The 18,650-nt window shown below is 34.5% G+C and overlaps 1 protein-coding gene across 1 annotated transcript; it reads left to right on the forward strand.

Moving 5' to 3' along the window:
• Window positions 1-5,307: 5,307 nt before the first annotated feature.
• On the forward strand, window positions 5,308-18,051 carry LOC110448355. The gene is made up of 12 exons (XM_021494542.1): window positions 5,308-5,338; window positions 5,830-5,976; window positions 7,094-7,179; window positions 7,811-7,882; window positions 8,296-8,440; window positions 12,005-12,193; window positions 12,886-12,959; window positions 14,091-14,162; window positions 16,213-16,423; window positions 17,169-17,269; window positions 17,385-17,478; window positions 17,729-18,051. Exons 1-12 carry the CDS (start codon window positions 5,308-5,310, stop codon window positions 17,959-17,961), a joined length of 1,455 nt encoding a protein of 484 aa, XP_021350217.1. The 3' UTR covers window positions 17,962-18,051.
• Window positions 18,052-18,650: the final 599 nt, after the last annotated feature.

The following is an 18,650-nucleotide window of genomic DNA, read 5'->3' on the forward strand; positions in this document are numbered from 1 at the left end:
GTCTGAGTATCAGATGCAATGTTTGCATGTGATACAGTAGTTAACTAAGAAATTCGCACATTTTAAAGTTTCATCTCTAAGCACCATCGTCCTACCTCTCTCTAGCACACACCTGATGTGATAAAACTGTTGATGGCCATTTCACGTGCATCTGAAATTAGAAAGAATGAGTCTTATGTGACGTAGTGTTTTATCTCCCTCGAGCGAATCTAGCATTGTTTAAAATATTTATATCTCGCCAGATGAATGAGTGGACGTTTGCCCTATGTTATAAAGGAGTGAGTATTGACTGTTTGGAGGTCAATGACGGATAAATCGAGTGCAAAGTAATCAGCTGATTTTCTGTATAATTAAACATTCAACACAAACAAACAAACAAAAACAAATTTTACCGAATTTGCATTTTTGTCTATTTTCACACTTGTTTCTGTTATTATAATATTTAGTTTACAATATACTTTCAATGTTTTCTCTAAAGACTTTATAAAAGTGTAACAATTAATTTTTTTTCATTTTTTTTTTCATTTTGATTTAAAACAAATATACTACCCCTATTTTTATCAATTATAAACTACGGAATGTCTCTACTGAACCTGTATACTTTAGTATGTGTATCTTTTTACATTATTTAATGCACAGATAACATTACTGAGAACAGATATAGGTCATTGCTGTACTCTTTCATTCTGCAATATATATTATAAGTCATATACAGAATATAGGTAGCATATTAATTATGTATCATGCTGCTGTATTTAGTTTATATACCAAAAAGCCAATCTACAACACATAGAATACTATATATACTAAACAGTACAGAATATTGATTGCAATACCTTTGGGTGCTGTTTTTATCCCAAAGTAAAATATACAATTATGGTAAAAAATATTCCGTTACATTGTATATTTGTTGTCTTCATTTTATCGATGTTGATAATCAAGTGAAAAGAATACGGAAAATAAATGTTTTTCAATCCTACTTCTATCAAACTTTTCAATCCTTTTATCAAAATGTTATTGCAAAAAAAATGATATTGTTGTACCATTGGTTTATTATTATTATAAATTGTGTGCAAATCTGACAACATTAATATGTAAATAAGTATCTTTACTTCATAATGGTACACAAGTAACTTGCCTGTTTTATCGAACTGAGTTCCAAATTTATCATAATGTGTTGACGTTTATATTGTTAATTTGTACATTGTACATAGTAATACCCCTGCAAATGATATAGCTTATAGGTTGTATTCGCTACCACTGATAATATCTTAGCAGCCTACAATGAGTTTTGGTTAAATGTTACATCTAACTGGTCTATTCTCTACTGATAATAACCTTTGAACCTTACAAAAAGATAGTTATAGTGTCATTGCTGATCTATCCAGTTTTCTCAGACGTAGTACGGTACAGAATCTGATGAGACAGTGAACACAACCCTGTTGTAATCTCGTGATCGACAGTGTCTCTCCATCGTGTGACAAGCGCTCGCCCAACATCAACAATTTGATAAAATAATCAATATCAAATACGTGTCTAAATATAACACCTTATCACATCATTTGCTCAGTGATGAGGTAGTGAGCTTGGTTGTGCGTGTGGCTACGGCGGCGTGAATTTGTAGTAAATATTAGTGTACTATTTAATGAACAACGTGCATAAATCATGTATAAATGTTATTGAAAAGGTTGTCAATTTTACAAGCTTGTAGACTATTATTCAGTATCTGATGAGTCTATTATATTATGAAATGAAAGATTCAGGGAAAGCATTGTGCTATCTTAGAGAAATTACCAAATGTTCCTAATCACATTGTAGTTATTGATCTCATTTAGAGACAGCGTTTTCCCTGCTCACAATATGTAATATTGTACCCCCATATATTTGGAATGGGAAATGATAAGCCGGAAAAACGCTTTCTTCCGGTTGGTATTTACATTCAAGCTTAACTATCCTTTTTATGCGCCATATAATGTATACATAGCCATATTCTACATATTAAAAATGAAAAACAGTGGAAAATTGTTTAATGAAAGATCACGAGTGATCTTTTTGTGATAGATATTATGTTTATCAGGAAAAAAATACTTGAACGGAAACTAATCAAATAATTAAAATAGTATGCATACTTGTGGATAAATTATGTAGAATTTAAAAAAAATCTATGTGATACATGTAGTGTTTTTGGTCTCTCTGAGTTTATATTGGTGAATCTTGTTTATCAGTACGTTTTCTTTCATTTTATTATCATCTTCTTTGCAGCAGACATCAGGAGTTATGTTTTCTATTATACCTAGTTATCTAATATAACAGATGAATGAAAAAAATAGATATTTCATAATGTCAGCGAGACGGACTAGACTGGAACTCAAAATTATGTCAATTGGTCAACAACTGCAAAACTAAAATACAAAATAAGGAACAGAAAAAAAAAGAAAAAAAAAACAGCAACCAGAATATTTGTTTTTAAATCTCCGGAAGAATGAGTTTCATGAATCACACGTGCTAACCATGATGATGTTTTCTGCCTAAAAAAATGCAATATGTATTGTCAAAAAGAAATTCAAATAAGTATAATTCCATGCTTAAAAGATTGAAATATCTGCCTTCTTTTAACAATTTATTTTTTTGGTTTACGTTGATTAGGTGCTATTTTTATTCCTATTATCAAGTCGTTCACGATAAACAAGTCAAAATTAAAAAGGAAAAAACGGCTGTTTTGACACAAAATCTTTCAACTGTGATCTCTGAAACCCACATGTATTACCAGTAACAGCTGGAGTTTATATATCCTTCTTTAGGTCAACTATCTAATAAAAATCCTCCTTTGAAATCTTATCTTAAATTGAAATGCCTCATTTTATATTATAGAATAGTTTAAATATTTACATTTTCCCCTATTACCCATGTAATTGATAAATTTAGATAATTCCAACACTGTTTATCTGAGCATAAAGGAAACTAAAACAGAATGCAAATCAGTTTTTGAGAGGCATAGTGTTGGCTGAACCTATTCTCTCGAGGAACTGTGTATGATTGCCATGGAAATCCCGTGCTGAGTTACAAATCATTTCCTTTTGTACTGATATACATATTTTCACAAGTAACAAAGCAAAGTGAACTGTGTAGAAGACTCACAATGTGATGGTCGAGGGGAAGTAACTCGAGTAACTCTGTCAATATTTTTAAATATATTTATATATTTTTCATTGGTCCTCTTTCTGAAATTTCGTAAAGTGTCATTAAAGAGCGACAATGAACAGAGTTATAACATTGTTGTTGTAATGATTGTTTCCTTTCTAATTACAATGTAAATGTCTTGATGGACAATAACTGTCACGAAACCAAACATTTATATCATAATAGAACAAAACAAAAAAATAAAAACGTTCGGCATAACCCGTTCGAACATCAGAGAAAGAAGATTTTTTCACAGATTTGTTTCAAACAGAGTAAGATGTTTTTAATCGAAATTTTACTGTCAACACTCAAAACCAAAATTAAGAGTGAATATCAACAACAAGAAAACAGAGAAATACAAAACAAAAAAGAAAAATACTTACTGGTCTCATACTGTACACTTGAAATAAAACATTGTGTCTGGCTGGTGTTTCTGTTACTGGTTGTACAGGTGTCTGTCAGGATGACTCTCGTAAAATCAAGGGAATAAGTCAACAATTACTGAAGAATAGACGATCATGTATTTAATCAAAACATTCTATGATATTCAACACCTGGGGATAAAAAGACAAAGATACTGAAGTACAAACAACACCGTAATTTGAACTAAAAAAAAGAAAGATTTAATTTTATCTTTATAAGAATATAATGAGATGGTGATGATTTAAAATAGACTCTTATTATCGACCTGTGAAGGATCAGAACCTAACATGACTTCTTGTCATATGGAGGAAGAGGAAAACCAGGAAGAAGATTATGATTGGAAGGAAGAAAGAAAGGAGGACATTTCAAAATATCCATACCCAGCTCACTTTCAACCTAACATGTTTATTTTACAGCTTTGAATTTAATAAACATAAACGGACCTTGCACAAACACCAATAGCACGGAAGATATTGAGTACCAAGTTAAGTTTCTTTTTTTGCGACATGAATTTTAAAGGTTAAACAAGCCCCTTAAAATTGTATAGTCATCCAAACTTCAATCCTCTGGTGAGTCATTTTGAACGACTCCAATTAAACATCGAAATTTAGATATATTATTTGGATATGTTGCACTTGTACTATACTATAGTTATCAAAAAGGTCATAGCGACTTTAACGTAATCAAAAATAAGACATTAAGGCTGGTTTCTATTTAAAAATAGTTTACCGGCAATAATAAATGTCAATATCTTTTGCTTCACAACTGAATACTGCGAAACGACATATTATCTAAAGTTTATCTGTATACCACGGTCAGGATAATTATCAGATTAAATATATGATATTTATCAGATTATAAATAGTTCAAAGGAAGGCTATGGGATCCAAATGAAATTCATATGATGTGCCATATCATTACATTCTGTGATGTTATAAATGCGCTCCACATGTTATAAATTATATGAATAACATGTCTAGCTTTTCTATAACAACAATTAATGTTACGAAAGGAGTCATAACTAATTCATCAATTTCACAAGGTTTTATATATATATCCAGGTAACATATGTACCGGATCATTTTACTATGAAAATGATTAAATCAGATTAAGTACACAAATAATTAATATGTTAGGAGATAACGATATTTTTGCCATATGAGCTGAAATCTGAAACCTTTTGTATTGTTATTTTATGTATTTGTCTTACTCACGAGTCAATTGAAAAAATTAACCCAAACTTGACATCAATATTTTTCTATATTTGAACTTGTGTAAAAAAATCCGAGTTGGCATCGTATAATTTTTCATCGCTTCAATTATTTCAAAACAGTTTAATAACTCCCAATTTCAACAATATGAAAAAGTTTTAGAAATAAGATGTTTTTTTATAGTTTTTGTAATGAATTCCGGTGACTTTTATGGCAATATGCTTATTATCTCTTTATCTCGTCAGCTCAAACGAAAACACACAAATCAACAATAGTAAGAGCTTAAAAGTTAATATTGTAACAGCGACCTTATTATAGGACAATCTCAATAAACCCTCAGTGGAGTGTTGTTTACATTCACAACAATGACATATTTCAGATAACACGAATGATAAGGCACATATACAAAGTACTCACAATCTTTACGCTCCAATAACGTGCTTGTACAATTGACATTATTATTGGCAGATTTACATATTTTGGGTTTAACAACATGCTTCATAACGTCATCATCTTCCTGTGTGGTAAGTTAGAAGAACACTTATATTTTGCCTGTAGAAAGTTGCGAATCGTTTGGAATTTTATTCAGCTTTATTTTGATTATTCAAACGCTTGTTTTTTATAATTATTATAACTGAAACCAAAATAATCATGTTCTTGGATATAAAATGATTCTCCACAAATAATGAACTTTAAATTATTAAACACTTTAAATGAAAATTATACGATTTTATGAATTTAAAAGTTTATGTTATCGTGACATCAAGCTAATAGATCTTTACGCAGCCATATCCTGTTTTGAAAGTGCCAAATCGTGACCATGTTGAGGAAACTATCCGGAAATGTGTTTAACAGTGACATATATTGTACCATTGTGGAGATTAAAAATTGGAATTTAAAAATAGAACATACAGATATATTTTAGAATTGCATGCTATAAAGCGTAAGATATTAATCTTGTAGCCGAATGACAATTATTCTTGATCTATTGAATATGTACTATTCTTTTTGTCAGTTTTGAAGATTATCACCATTTCGAGTTCATTAGAAGCTTGTGAAGATGTTAACACAGCTGTCTGTCATATGATGGCTGCCAAAGACTCTTCTCTGTGTTCCAAGTCTTGTTTACGGTCACTTTGTAAACGATTCTGTGGGACTTGTCGTAAGTAAACAATCTCTGCGTGGTTCGCGTAGGAATTAGTCAAAGTGATCATGGTGTACCAAGTGGAGTTATTTTGTCTAATTTAATCCTTGCTTTGTCATCTTCTTTAAAGTTTCAAGAAGGGACGTTCATGTATTACGTGTCGTGGACAGTTTTATTTAATTTGGATCTCAGGAACTTTCCCTTTTACAAAATATGACGATTTGTATATCTATCCTTGAAAAACACGAAGAGAATTCCAAGATAATGCCATAGTGTAAACAAAACAGCAGTTCGAACTCTAAATAGAGATAAATGTGAACAAAGGAAACACGTACATAGTAACGATTGAAAAAAAGTAATAAGACTATGTTATCTAGAGTGTCGATCCTGCCATAGAAATGTAGGTCATATCTAAGTAATACCACGTTCTCAAAGTGTGAACCAAAGTAGTGACATTAACGTATTTTACAACGAACATGTCTTTTGTGAATTATCGATTATAACCTTTTCATACTCTGTGCCTTGTTAGAAAAGTGTCTCATGGAGAAAAAACTCTGAACGACGGTTTGCTAGAGCAAACATAACTCTTAGGTCACCCATATATCGTTGTAAAAGTTATTAACTAAATAGCTAATAGAACAGATGCATTTCAATATCTATAGGAACTTAAAAGTTTACGTCAATTTTCATAACAATACATACATGCTGGAAAAAGAAGTCAGTATAAAGGGACAGTTTCTAAATAACCCCGATCTTGCCGCCACAAAAATCATGTTGGGTGTAAATTACTTTCTTAAAATGTACGCATGTAGGTAACCTCATAGTTTTGGTACGATGTAAAGTTTCGCTTTCTGAGGGTATATAATGTATTTAACTAAAACACGACGACATTTTCGTTTGATATCTCCTCAGCTGTTGTTTGTTTTGAGTTTCACATAAGATTTGTTCTATTATGTTGAAGCAGTTATTTATGTTTCTTAAACTTTACTTGAAAACAACCACAGAATTAAAGAACTGTTTTTCTGTGAGTACTTCTAGAAAAATCCAGCATCATAAGAGGTGTCATAACAAACATGCCTTGAGGAAGCAGACAGCTGCATCCCATCAATCACGATACCAATTATTTATATCATAGCTGCTCACACGGAATGTTTCAAGTGCCGTGAGGTCAACAACCCACTGGATTGCAACACAACAACGACATGCGCCAAACTGGACGAAGTATGAATCATGCAAATTAATTATCCTAAACATGCTTGAACAAATTTTGTTGTGTGCATTACAACTGGTTTACGATTGGATAAACATTGTGCTGTCTTGTGACCGGAAGTATAGATTCATTTCATATGTGATAATTATCATGAATCGGCATAAGTATATGTTTTAATTTCTACGGAAGACGTTATTATCAAGTTTTAATGTTTAGTTGTGATGATATTCATAAATCTACTACCACAAAGAAAACAAGAAGATATGGTTGGATAACACTTTTCAACAGATATTCCTATTAGCTTTTAGGTTTTATGGTGAAGTTGCTTCCTACTTCCTCGTGTTGGCTATTGTTTGATTTTGGGAGGAATATCATTTGTTTTTCTGACACAGACATTGTATGAATATGTATTTACAAAGCGGTATATATAATAAGTACATGCTTTTCGTCTATTTACTTTTACGGCAGATTTGATTCCATGGGGTTCTCTTATTGAACAATAGAACTGAAATAATTGATTAAAAATAGAAACCACCTTTTACCAATTTTTGAAACCAATTCGTTCATTTCTGATTAAACTTCTAATAATGTTGTTTGGATATTATTTACTTGAATCTATCTATACTGGTTGTTTTGTTACAGACTTGTATTGTCAGTGAGTACTCAGACAGTTCTTCACACGTACTCTATAGAATGGGATGTGCGCCGAAACAGGTACTGATATTTACACAATTTCCTAATTTTGAGAAATAAACAGAAATTAAATGACTTTAAACAACACTATAAAGTAATTACATGCCCTGATGTTTTAACTACTAAGATGAATAATTTATGCATCAGTAAAACAAAAAATAGAACATTCATTAAAAATTCATCAGCATGTGATTGCTATTCTTCACAAATCGGAATTTCAATTATATTCTTCTGACCCTGTTAATGTAGATTTGAGCAGTGAATGTTCTTTATATCGCTAAGGCGTATTATTTTTTGTCTTTCGTTTTATAAGCATTGTGATATACATTTCTTTTAGTGTGAAATATTACATGACAGTATTAATATCTATTCAGTGTTTATCGTGGTCATATTGTCATTAACATATTTGTTTTCCTGTTTTAATTCAAACCTAGATATGTGTAGACCACTTTGATTACAACGACACTACAAAAACAACAGAAACACAAACGCCTGTCGACCAAGTCAACGGCGCGTGCTGCGGTACCAACCTTTGTAACAACCAGACCCCCAGGAGTCTGATAAGTGCCGGTAACACAGGTACACTTCTTTACATAGATGGCACTAACGAAATTCGACTGATATCTACAAAGTACGTTAGCAGATTTGCAGTTAGCAAGATGTTGAGATATTCCGGACAAAAACATCAAATTTTGTCTACATGTTACTACTCACTAAGCTTTTAACTTTCAAAAACATCCATTTTATCCACGCATTATATGTTGTCCATCTTGGATTTTCCAGATGTCTACCACACTAACAAGTGCTTATCTCTTTGGTTCCAATTCACGTAGGTTCTCTCTCCCGGTGCCTAATCATACAGATTCTGTGACAAGGAATGCAATTATACATTTGCCAAACATCACCAGGGCTCGTATTCATGAAACTGTTCTCATGCTCAAGCATGGATATTGTGCTCGAGCCAAATTTCTGATTCCGTTTATAAATGATTAAAAACTCTTATTTTGCCAATGTTTTGGGAAAAAATTGAAGAGACCTGAAAAGGAATACAGTTTTGAACGTTAACAATTGACATTTCGATCGTTTGACATTATTTCAATGAGTACAAAAAAGTTATTTCGAGCACAGAATCCATGCGCACAGAATCCATGCTTGAGCACGAGAACGGTTTCATGAAAACTGGCCAAGGTTATTATTTGTACAAATATAAGATATTTTGTGTAATTAAACGAGTATAATCAGTTTTCAAGATCTGTCAGGTTATGGGCATTGTCTATGAGACCCAATGAGACGTAATTACCGATGTGCTTTAGTGATAGGGGATAACCAACGTATATGGACATGTTGTTGTGGACATGGTTCAATGTCAATTTTTCGTTGAATACAATTTTTATGTAATTTAGGTATTCAGAAATTTTGTTACGGTGGGTTGTACAATAATCTGCATTTTTTTCAACTCTTCCGTGATCAGCAAATAATATAATGTCATTGAAAAACAAAAACGATAAAATGAGACCTAGTATGGATCCCTGTGGACCACCTGTCACAATATATAAGTGTGTTAACACAATTCCTGTTTTAAGTTAAACATTTCTTTCATACTGCACCAAGCTTTGAGTTGACGTTGACTTATGCATTACAACGATATGATCTACAAGGACAAATGCTGATTAACAAACCATAATTTTTCATATCAATTTCAATAAACATGTGTGACTTAAACAAGATTCTAAAGAACTATTGAAGTTCATATTTACTTGGGTAACAAAGTTATTTGATACATATGGTCTCAAGAAAATGTATCATATTTCTTTACCTACTGCCTATATTAATGTGAATTTCTACACTATTTTTGTTTCGTTTTATTGTTGATTGAGTAAAGTGGTTTGTCTCCTATTGATTTTTTGACCATAGTGGCACATATCTTGTTACAAAAACTTAAATGTAAATGAACTGTAACAATACAAAGGGGTAGAGAGAGGAGACTATCGAGAACAATGCTGCACATGCCAACCTGTTCTGTTGTTCTCTCGTTTAACTTTAACTATAAAACATTAAAACAATATGTTTGACATGCATAGATCAAATAATTCTGGTACTTATGTAAAGTGAAACTCTTCACAATCTGGCTAAACAGCAAATCACTTCTGCCATACATCTTAAATGGAGAAAAGTTATTGACAATAACATTTATATCTTAATCTGCATTTGTCCTTGTAGATGATAAAGTTTTTTGAAATATATTGAAATTAATGATTATGTGAAAACACAGCTTGCTTCGGGTTAAATTATACACAGTGCCACATTGACTTCATATTGTAACAGGTGCTCCACAGTGGTCCAATCTACGTCCCCTTTTATCTATTTTGTATATCATTTACCGTATGTTATATCAAAAACGCAAAATAATTGATATGTATGCAGATGACTCCATAATTAGATTTAACAGGGTAACTCTTGAATATATTAAACAAGCAATTTGACCTACTGAAACAAGAAAAAAATAAGTACAGCCCCCCACATTCAGGCCAATGCTACAGCTATGGTTTATTGTTGAGATTTGGTGAAGGTATATTTAGTGAAAACTTGCCAATAGGTTGTGCATACTAAAATCTTGATCTGCATACAAAATTTTGGTTGCAAATATAAAACCAACAGACCCTTCCAAATCATTATTCCCAGTTTTTCAGAAAAAAACAATGACTACAAATGGTGCTTTACAAACAATGTGACCTTTAATTAGCATAAAAACACTTGCATATATGTAAACCCGCTATGATAAGCAGGTTGGTAGTATGCAACTACATCTAAATGATCAAGACAGTGCACAATCAAAAGACAATGGGCCGACATAGACAAAGTCCTCAGCTAGACGAAACATGAATATAATCATACTCTAAATTAAATTAAATTTATTAAATAGAAATTACCGGATGTTATTCGGAAATGTAGATGTTAAGGCATGAAGATGGAAAACCTATATGGGCTGGAACCAAAGAGATTGGTAGATTTAGGTTTTGATATGGCCGCAATCATTTATATCTATGATAGTAAACATATCATACATGAGAGGCAAGGGCATAATATGAGATATTTTTTGCAAGAGTTTTTATATCTTGTTAGATCTGGGTCTAAACTATATTGTTGACTATAGAGCGCGTTCATTTCTCTCCAAATGTAGCATAATCCTTCGTTCCCAAACATGATGCCTGCAAAAACGAATCCTTTGAAGGTTCATAAATATATTATTTAATTATTATTTTTTAATTGTGTATGTCTGAAAGGAAGCGTTACAATCTTATTTACTTAAGGATCCCTGTCCCACTGCACTGCACTTTTCCCTATATACATTACCCCCCCCCCTTAACTTCCTTAAGGATCCCTGTCCACTGCACTGTGGTTTTTCCTATATACATTAACCCCCCCCCCACCCTCCTTAACTTCCTTAAGGATCCCTGTCCCACTGCACTGTGGTTTTTCCTATATACAGTGACATCCCCTTAACTTCCTTAAGGATCCCTGTCCCACTGCACTGTTTTTTTCTATATACAGTGACCTCCCCTTAACTTCTTTAAGGATCCCTGTCCCACTGCACTGCAGTTTTCCCTATATACATTATCCCCCCCCCCTTACCTTCCTTAAGGATCCCTGCCCTACTGCACTGTGGTTTTTCCAATATACAGTGACCTCCCCTTAACTTCCTTAAGGATGCCTGTCCCACTGCACTGCAGTTATTCCTATATACAGTAACCTCCCCTTAACTTCCGTAAGGTCAGTTGGGCAAGGAAACTGCCGTTGTCTTTGTAGCTCAATCGGTAAGTGCAGTATAACAATCTGAAGTTCGGGGTTCGAATCCCGGTCTAGCCCCAATAATATTTTACACTCAGAACATTGTCGTTGCTTACATTTTTCATTTTATCTTTATAACCTCTTTTTAAAGTATCGCAAGGAATGGTTTTCTTTTCAAAAAAGATTACTCAAAGCTAAAGTTATGTCGGTAAACAGTCCCCAATACTTAGTTACAGTTTTGGGCGTTGTTACGGGGACCCGTATTATTATATAATTCAATTTAATAACATAACATTTATTATGGCGCTCTTTTTGCTTCTGTTTCTGTATTCCCACCACAATCATTGTTCATAGATAATACAAGCGTACCTGCGTCTACCGAAGTCCCAAACAGACTGTCTGACAGTCTGTACGCCAGGTCGGAGTCGGAGTGTGCCGACATGTGGCCAGACATATGTAATACCCTGCTCCAAACTGTCCCGAGTATTTGTGAAGTGCCTTGTGTAGCAGCTCTCGTGTGTCCTCGGACATGTCTGAGATGTCGTAAGTATGACATAAATATGTCAATGAATTTTGGCAAAAAAATGCCCCGATCCGGTTGCGAAATTTTGATTGGGATAATATCTTTGGCGTCTTTGGCTAAAATATCACTTTTAGGGTAACATTCTAAATCTGTTTTCATTCATTATCATGATACAAACTGTATCATTAATCTTCAATTTTAATTTTATATTAAAGATGGAAAATTAATGTGATGGTGGTAATACTTCTATATAGTACTTCAAGCAAAATACAAATCTGTTTCTATTGTAAACCGGACATTTTCGCCGCAGTTTTACTTTAGCCCTTTTCGCTCTCGATATTGAGGGCGAATTCATCTTGGTGTCAAAGAGTAGAACACACAGGCTACTTTGCAACTGTGAAGGGCGAAATCACAGCAAACATGGAAAAAAACGGTGAAGGGCTAAATTAGCACACAGCAAATATGGACTTTAACGATGAAGGCCGTAAATTGGCATTAATCGAAATGGATATTAATAATGAAAAGCCGAGTAAACAATGGGAGAATATTTCCTTTCTGTTAACGTTTCCTTGTATACAGAACCCTTCCTGCTCATATGTTTTTTTTATTGCTAAAACTGAAGTAAATATACTGTGAATACTTAAATATCGATATAATGTAAGTCACATATATGGTGTCGTATAAACTGTTTTAAAAAATATCTGTATTTCAGTGTCGTGCCATACGTGTGCACGTGCTAATCGACCATCAGGATGTAACCAGACCATGATCTGTGAACAAGGCCAGGTAATTTCTATATTTAGTTTGACCTGACTACAAACGACTTTTGAAAGTATCTGGGATCATCCTGTTATAAGAGCCGAACTCATTATTGCAAAGGCAATTTTTGAGAAATATCTGAAAATTTAAAACAATGTATTTATTTTCTTCACATAATTATTTTGAATTCCAAAGCAAAAAGATTTAGATTTTAATTTCAATATTTTGGAATATATGAAATGTTTTTATTTACATGTCATTTAACTGATGTTAAATAGTCCGGGGTAAATCAGATAGACTGTACTTTCTGGAAAGCATAAAATACATCAGGTTAAGAGTGTCTCATTATCATAAAGGGAGAAGTAGCAATTTTTAAAGGCATTTGTGAACATTGATGACAAAGAGAGGCGATGGTAAGTTTTTGTGTCCGTTGGCATTTCGTCTCTGGCTACAGCACACCACGGCATGAGGTTTATATCTGGTTCCTTGTCAAAGAGAAGTAACTCGCGAATCTCATCTGAGCATTATCGCTGCACAAATACTGTTTAGACGGATTACAAATTTATTGTATATACATCTACACATCAGTTGCATGTCTTTTGTAGTGTAAATCTACATCACGTTCACAACAATGATAAACTAATAATAACTAGGAATCGAATAGACAACATAAAAACCAAACAAGTAAAATATATAAATACATTTTATTAAAAATGAATAAAAAACCAAATACATGACTTATCCCTTTAAACCATGTGCTTTGGAAGAATAATCGTTTCCTGACCAAATGTAGTGTCAAACGTCAGCAGCAATCTAAGACATAAAACGAATATTCAATAAATAGAATCCTTGTGATATTGCGGGAAATCAGATGACGAACAGAACAATTCTTCAGTGTGTATTGCATTCACTCCTATAGGAAACCTTGACTTAAGTATTTCATATCAGAACTTGGAAGCAGTTGTTGACAAGACACCCAGGGAAGAAAAGATGAAATGAAATATAAATCGGCCTTATTTTGTCGGCCATTACAGCTAATAATTTGACCAAATGTTCTCTATTCTAAAGCTTACGTTGCAAAACCTGTAGGCGGACAGGTAAACCTGATACTTTATACATTTCGTTTGCTAAATTTGTTTTGCTGTTTTGTCATTCTAGCTCTGTTACTCTATAAAGACGCTCAGTTCGATGCTTGAACATGGATACCGCCTTGGATGTATGGATAAATATGTATGTGTTTCGATTTGCAAGTTATTTCTAAATCATCACAATCTGTTTGTGCTCCTGATCAATTTGTTTGTTTGTTTGTTTGATTTTGTTTAACGTCCTATTAACAGCTAAGGACATTTAAGGACGGCCTCCCCTGTGTGCAAGATGCATGCGTGTAGTGTANGAAAGAAAGTCTGTTGTCACACCAGGACCTGAACCCGAAAGAACAGGCCCGGCACCAAGACTGTCCCCAACGACAGCACCACCTGGAATGCCGGGATCACTGACAGAGTCAGTGACCGGCGGCCGGTAGTCCCTACCCGAAGGCAAGCGCGAAAGCTTACGGGCGTTCCCGGCCAATTCGACCCTTGGCTGTGCCAAGCCAGGGTCAGGCTGCCCCTCCCCTACTCCAGGGAGTTCCTGGACAGGAAGGGCCACCCCCTGCTCACGAGAGGGACTTGCCGAAGCAAGACCCCCCGAGACAGGAACAGAGACAGTACCACCAGACCCCAGAGAGCTGGTGGCACGACCCCTACCTCTCTGCTTCCCTCGCTTACCGGAAGAAACAGACGAATCTGTCTTACGGTAAGTTGAGGGTAGCTTTGGAACAATGAAGTCCTTGCCCTGAGATTTTGACTGTGAACAAAGTTCACAAGGCGAAACCTCACTGCAAGGACGACACCTGGGACAGGCATCATGAGGGTCCCGTTCCACAAAGAAATGGGAACACCCATGAGCACTACCTCGTCGCTGTCCCGACCGAGACATACCCTCCAAAGCGAACGTAAACAAAAAATTTACAAGCAGATAAAACGGGAAAATAAGGTTAAAATACGATAGTACAAAGTACGCAACGTAGAAAGAATTTCACCCGTAATATAAATCAGAAAACGGTTAAAATAAATAACGTTTGCCGAAACAAACAACCGTCACCGAAATAAACAGAGGTCGGAAATTAACCCACGATAATGGCGGACCGTGGCACACCACCGGCACACGTGGAGTAAAATAACCGGCCGTAAAAGGCACAAAAATAATTTTCAACAACAATTAGTTATATCAATAAAGGCAGATGGGTATAAGGCACACAAACTGCGCAAAAATATGAGTTGACACTCAAACCAAACCGACAAAACAATGTTTTGAATTGGAGCAAGCTCCGTGCGTCAGCATGCAGCAGGCGCCATAAAAGGAAGAGGAAGGGAGATCACTCCGTGGCTCTGTCATCGAGATAGAGGTTACGTCACGGTAGGGAGGTAGGGATATTTGAATCTTTTGTTTTTGGGCTACAAAGATGGGTGTAGGTATTGTATATGCATACTAAAGTTATGGTAATTATTACTGAAATGAAATACCATTTTTAAAGACTTTGGTATGTCTCGGCCAGGGGACAGAACCCAAAGCCTTCCTCATAGGGGCGAACGCTCAACAAATGGCCAAAAGTGAGGCATTGTCAAGGGAGACATTAGGAAGAAGAAACTTATTTAGAAAGAGAGAAGAGATAAGGTCCCAAATTTAGTCGCCTCTTACGATCATGCAATTTGGGGCAGCAGGTACAATTCTTACGCCCTACCTGCAGGGTACTCCTGATCAATCAAACAAGAACTAGAAAATTAAAAGAAAACTTTCGGAATGAGATTCATCAATTTGGTATGAATAATAGATAATGCTACGTTGATTTGAAAACAGTAATTGAAAACTTATTTTGCGAGCTTCGTAAACGCCTGCTTCCTTTGTCGAGCAAAGAGTCAAATGACCGATGACTCGACACTTAACCATTGAAACCACTCACCTAGCCCCAATGTGCCGCATCAGAAAAGTCAGCTGTTAGAATTTGCGTCAAAATAATGCTCTAAAACTATTATAAAAATACTTCTTGATGAATGGGAACAGAATGAAGATAGTTCACTTTTAAAAATATGTGGTATTTATAAATAGATGTTATTTGTAAAAACATATGTCATATTCAGTCAAATGTGTATTTACTTTATAGCTATATAAGCATTGCGATTATCAGATAAAAAGAAATATTTTTACTGAAATTATGCGTTTGTGACGTCATTTCTTTGAGATCTGCGACAGATTCCACAAAGAAGCGCCCATAGCTTTCGGTCGAAGGCGGCAGTCGTTGGAGTTGTCCCTACACGGAGGTTGTTGTTCCACCGACCTTTGTAACAACAGGGAACTAAGGGGCGACGTGGCGACAGTGTCTGCGTCGGCGGCCTCATCTACGTCGACGATGACGACGTCATCCGACTCTGGGACATCAACAACAGCAAGGTGTAGTGTATTCTTTCCTAATACTAATTACAAGTGTTCTGGATAATCGATGTTTCCCAAGATCGATTCAGTAAATTTCAATAGTCCAGATCTACACTTATCCTCTGATGGAATTCTGCAAATATACCACGTTTTTCTCTCTTGATTTGTTTGGTTTTATGATTTTTTTCTGGTTTAAAGAGCATTTCTTAAACTTGTTTCAAATCCTGCTTCTATTGACCTATATAATTTGAATCATTTTGTGTTTGTAATTTTCGGTATAACTTTGAAATTGAAATATTTGAGTATTACCAGAGCAAGTGTGTAAGTATGTTGGAAACTTACCTTAAAAAATGCAAATCTCTGAAAATATTTCAATGACAATATCTGCCGGTGTTGAAAAGTTTCTTTTAGAAACCAAAGTGACCTGTTCGATATGTAATTGCAAAATTAAGTTTAAAAGAAAAAGTGACTAGTTTAACGCGATTTCATACGTATGCAGTTTGACTCTCTATTAAGATTATAATTAAATAGAGAATGTCGTCGTTGTTCATAGCAGTATATACCTCCATATTCCAAACTCCATTTAAAAATAATAAGGAATTAATCATTTACTCATTTTCTTATTGATAAAAAATGAAATTAAAAACATTTCTCACTTTCTTTTTAAGAACTGATACCTCAATATCAACGTCTGAAATAGAAGTTTTAAGCATTTTAACACGTTTTTAATTTGCTTTACTTTGATTTCGTTTTATTATATTCCAGCATGTCCTGCCAGCCGTACGACGTGTTCTGATGACTTCACGCGACACGGAACAGACTGTTACCACACCAGTAGACAGAGTATGGATTGGGAGAGTGCTAAGGTAATATACATTATGTGTTACAGACGACAGTAGTATTCCCGAAACATAACATAAACGGCTAGGTATATTTTTGTTTTGAGGCTTTATCAACACAGAAAAAAATCATGTATTGTAGGGTTACTGCCATGAAAAATGTGCCGCCCTTGTAAAATTCCCCACAAGTGATTTCGCACTCCAGGTGTTGCAGCAGCTGTATGTTAGTGGTGGACGTAAGTAAATTAAAAAATAATATTTTTTTAACCAATTTTGTTTTTCAATTTTTCTTTATTTATTTCGATATATATCAGGAAACGTTACAATCGTCTCCACTTAATTTGAGTTGGTTATTTTTGAAATGAGAATAAATATCTAAACAATAATTGCAAGCCTTTCCCGAATCATTTTTCTCCATTGCTACGTATGCCATCTCTTCTGTTCTTCCGTTGGTGCTACATGTAACATGATAACGTCTTCTTGCAGTCGCAGAGTTATACTTCATGGACGCTCAGTACAATCTCCACACTGACAGCTGGAAGTGGAGTAGTACCGGCGAGGCTGTACCCAACTCTCTTCTCTCTCCACCCATCAACACAACTGATATGTGTGGTACAGTCGGTGTCCGACGCTACTACCACGGGATCGACGTATATTTCAAGTCGACCAACTGCTTATCCAAACTTCCTCCGATTTGTCAAAAATCTCTCTCTAAATAAATAAAAGGGTTTTTTTTCTGAAGATTTGTTGCTTCATGATATAACAACCCGTTGTTATGTATAATTTTACGATAAAGAATAACAACCTGTTTGCCTCATTAAAGTATATATTTTTTAATCGTATTTATGTTCTGTAACCTTTAATACATCAATAAAATATGTACTATATAATGTAGTTATTTTATTTTCAAAACTATAAACAGTCATACACATTCAAACATGCAATATATCTACATGCAACTAATTTAATCATGTAACAACGCGTTGTTTCAGTTACTTTGAGCAAACAAACATACACGCAAGTGTTATACACAATAAAAATTTTTTTTTTGCTATTTCAAGCCTAGTTGCCCAAGGCTAAGAATCACAACCCATGGCGTGAAGCGAAGAAGAACGATGGTGTTCTAACAAGGATTATGACAATTCTTTGCAAGAATACTTACCGTCAAGCTGTTTCCTTTAAATATGACTTGGTAATCTGAAACAACAACCCGGATTAAATGCCTTCTCCTGTTGTACTACTGTCGAACCTGTTGAAGAAACCACCTCTATTAAGGGACAACCTGTTTTAACAGATCATTTTTAAGCTCCTGATTGTTGTGGTTTTCGTGTAAACTAAAAGGGACCATCTGCAATAAGACACCACATTGAGGACTTCCCAAAATAGTCACTGGAAGGATACAGAAAGC

This window comes from Mizuhopecten yessoensis, unplaced genomic scaffold (assembly GCF_002113885.1).
Source record: "Mizuhopecten yessoensis strain PY_sf001 unplaced genomic scaffold, ASM211388v2 scaffold4017, whole genome shotgun sequence".
Taxonomy (NCBI): Eukaryota; Metazoa; Mollusca; class Bivalvia; order Pectinida; family Pectinidae; genus Mizuhopecten; species Mizuhopecten yessoensis.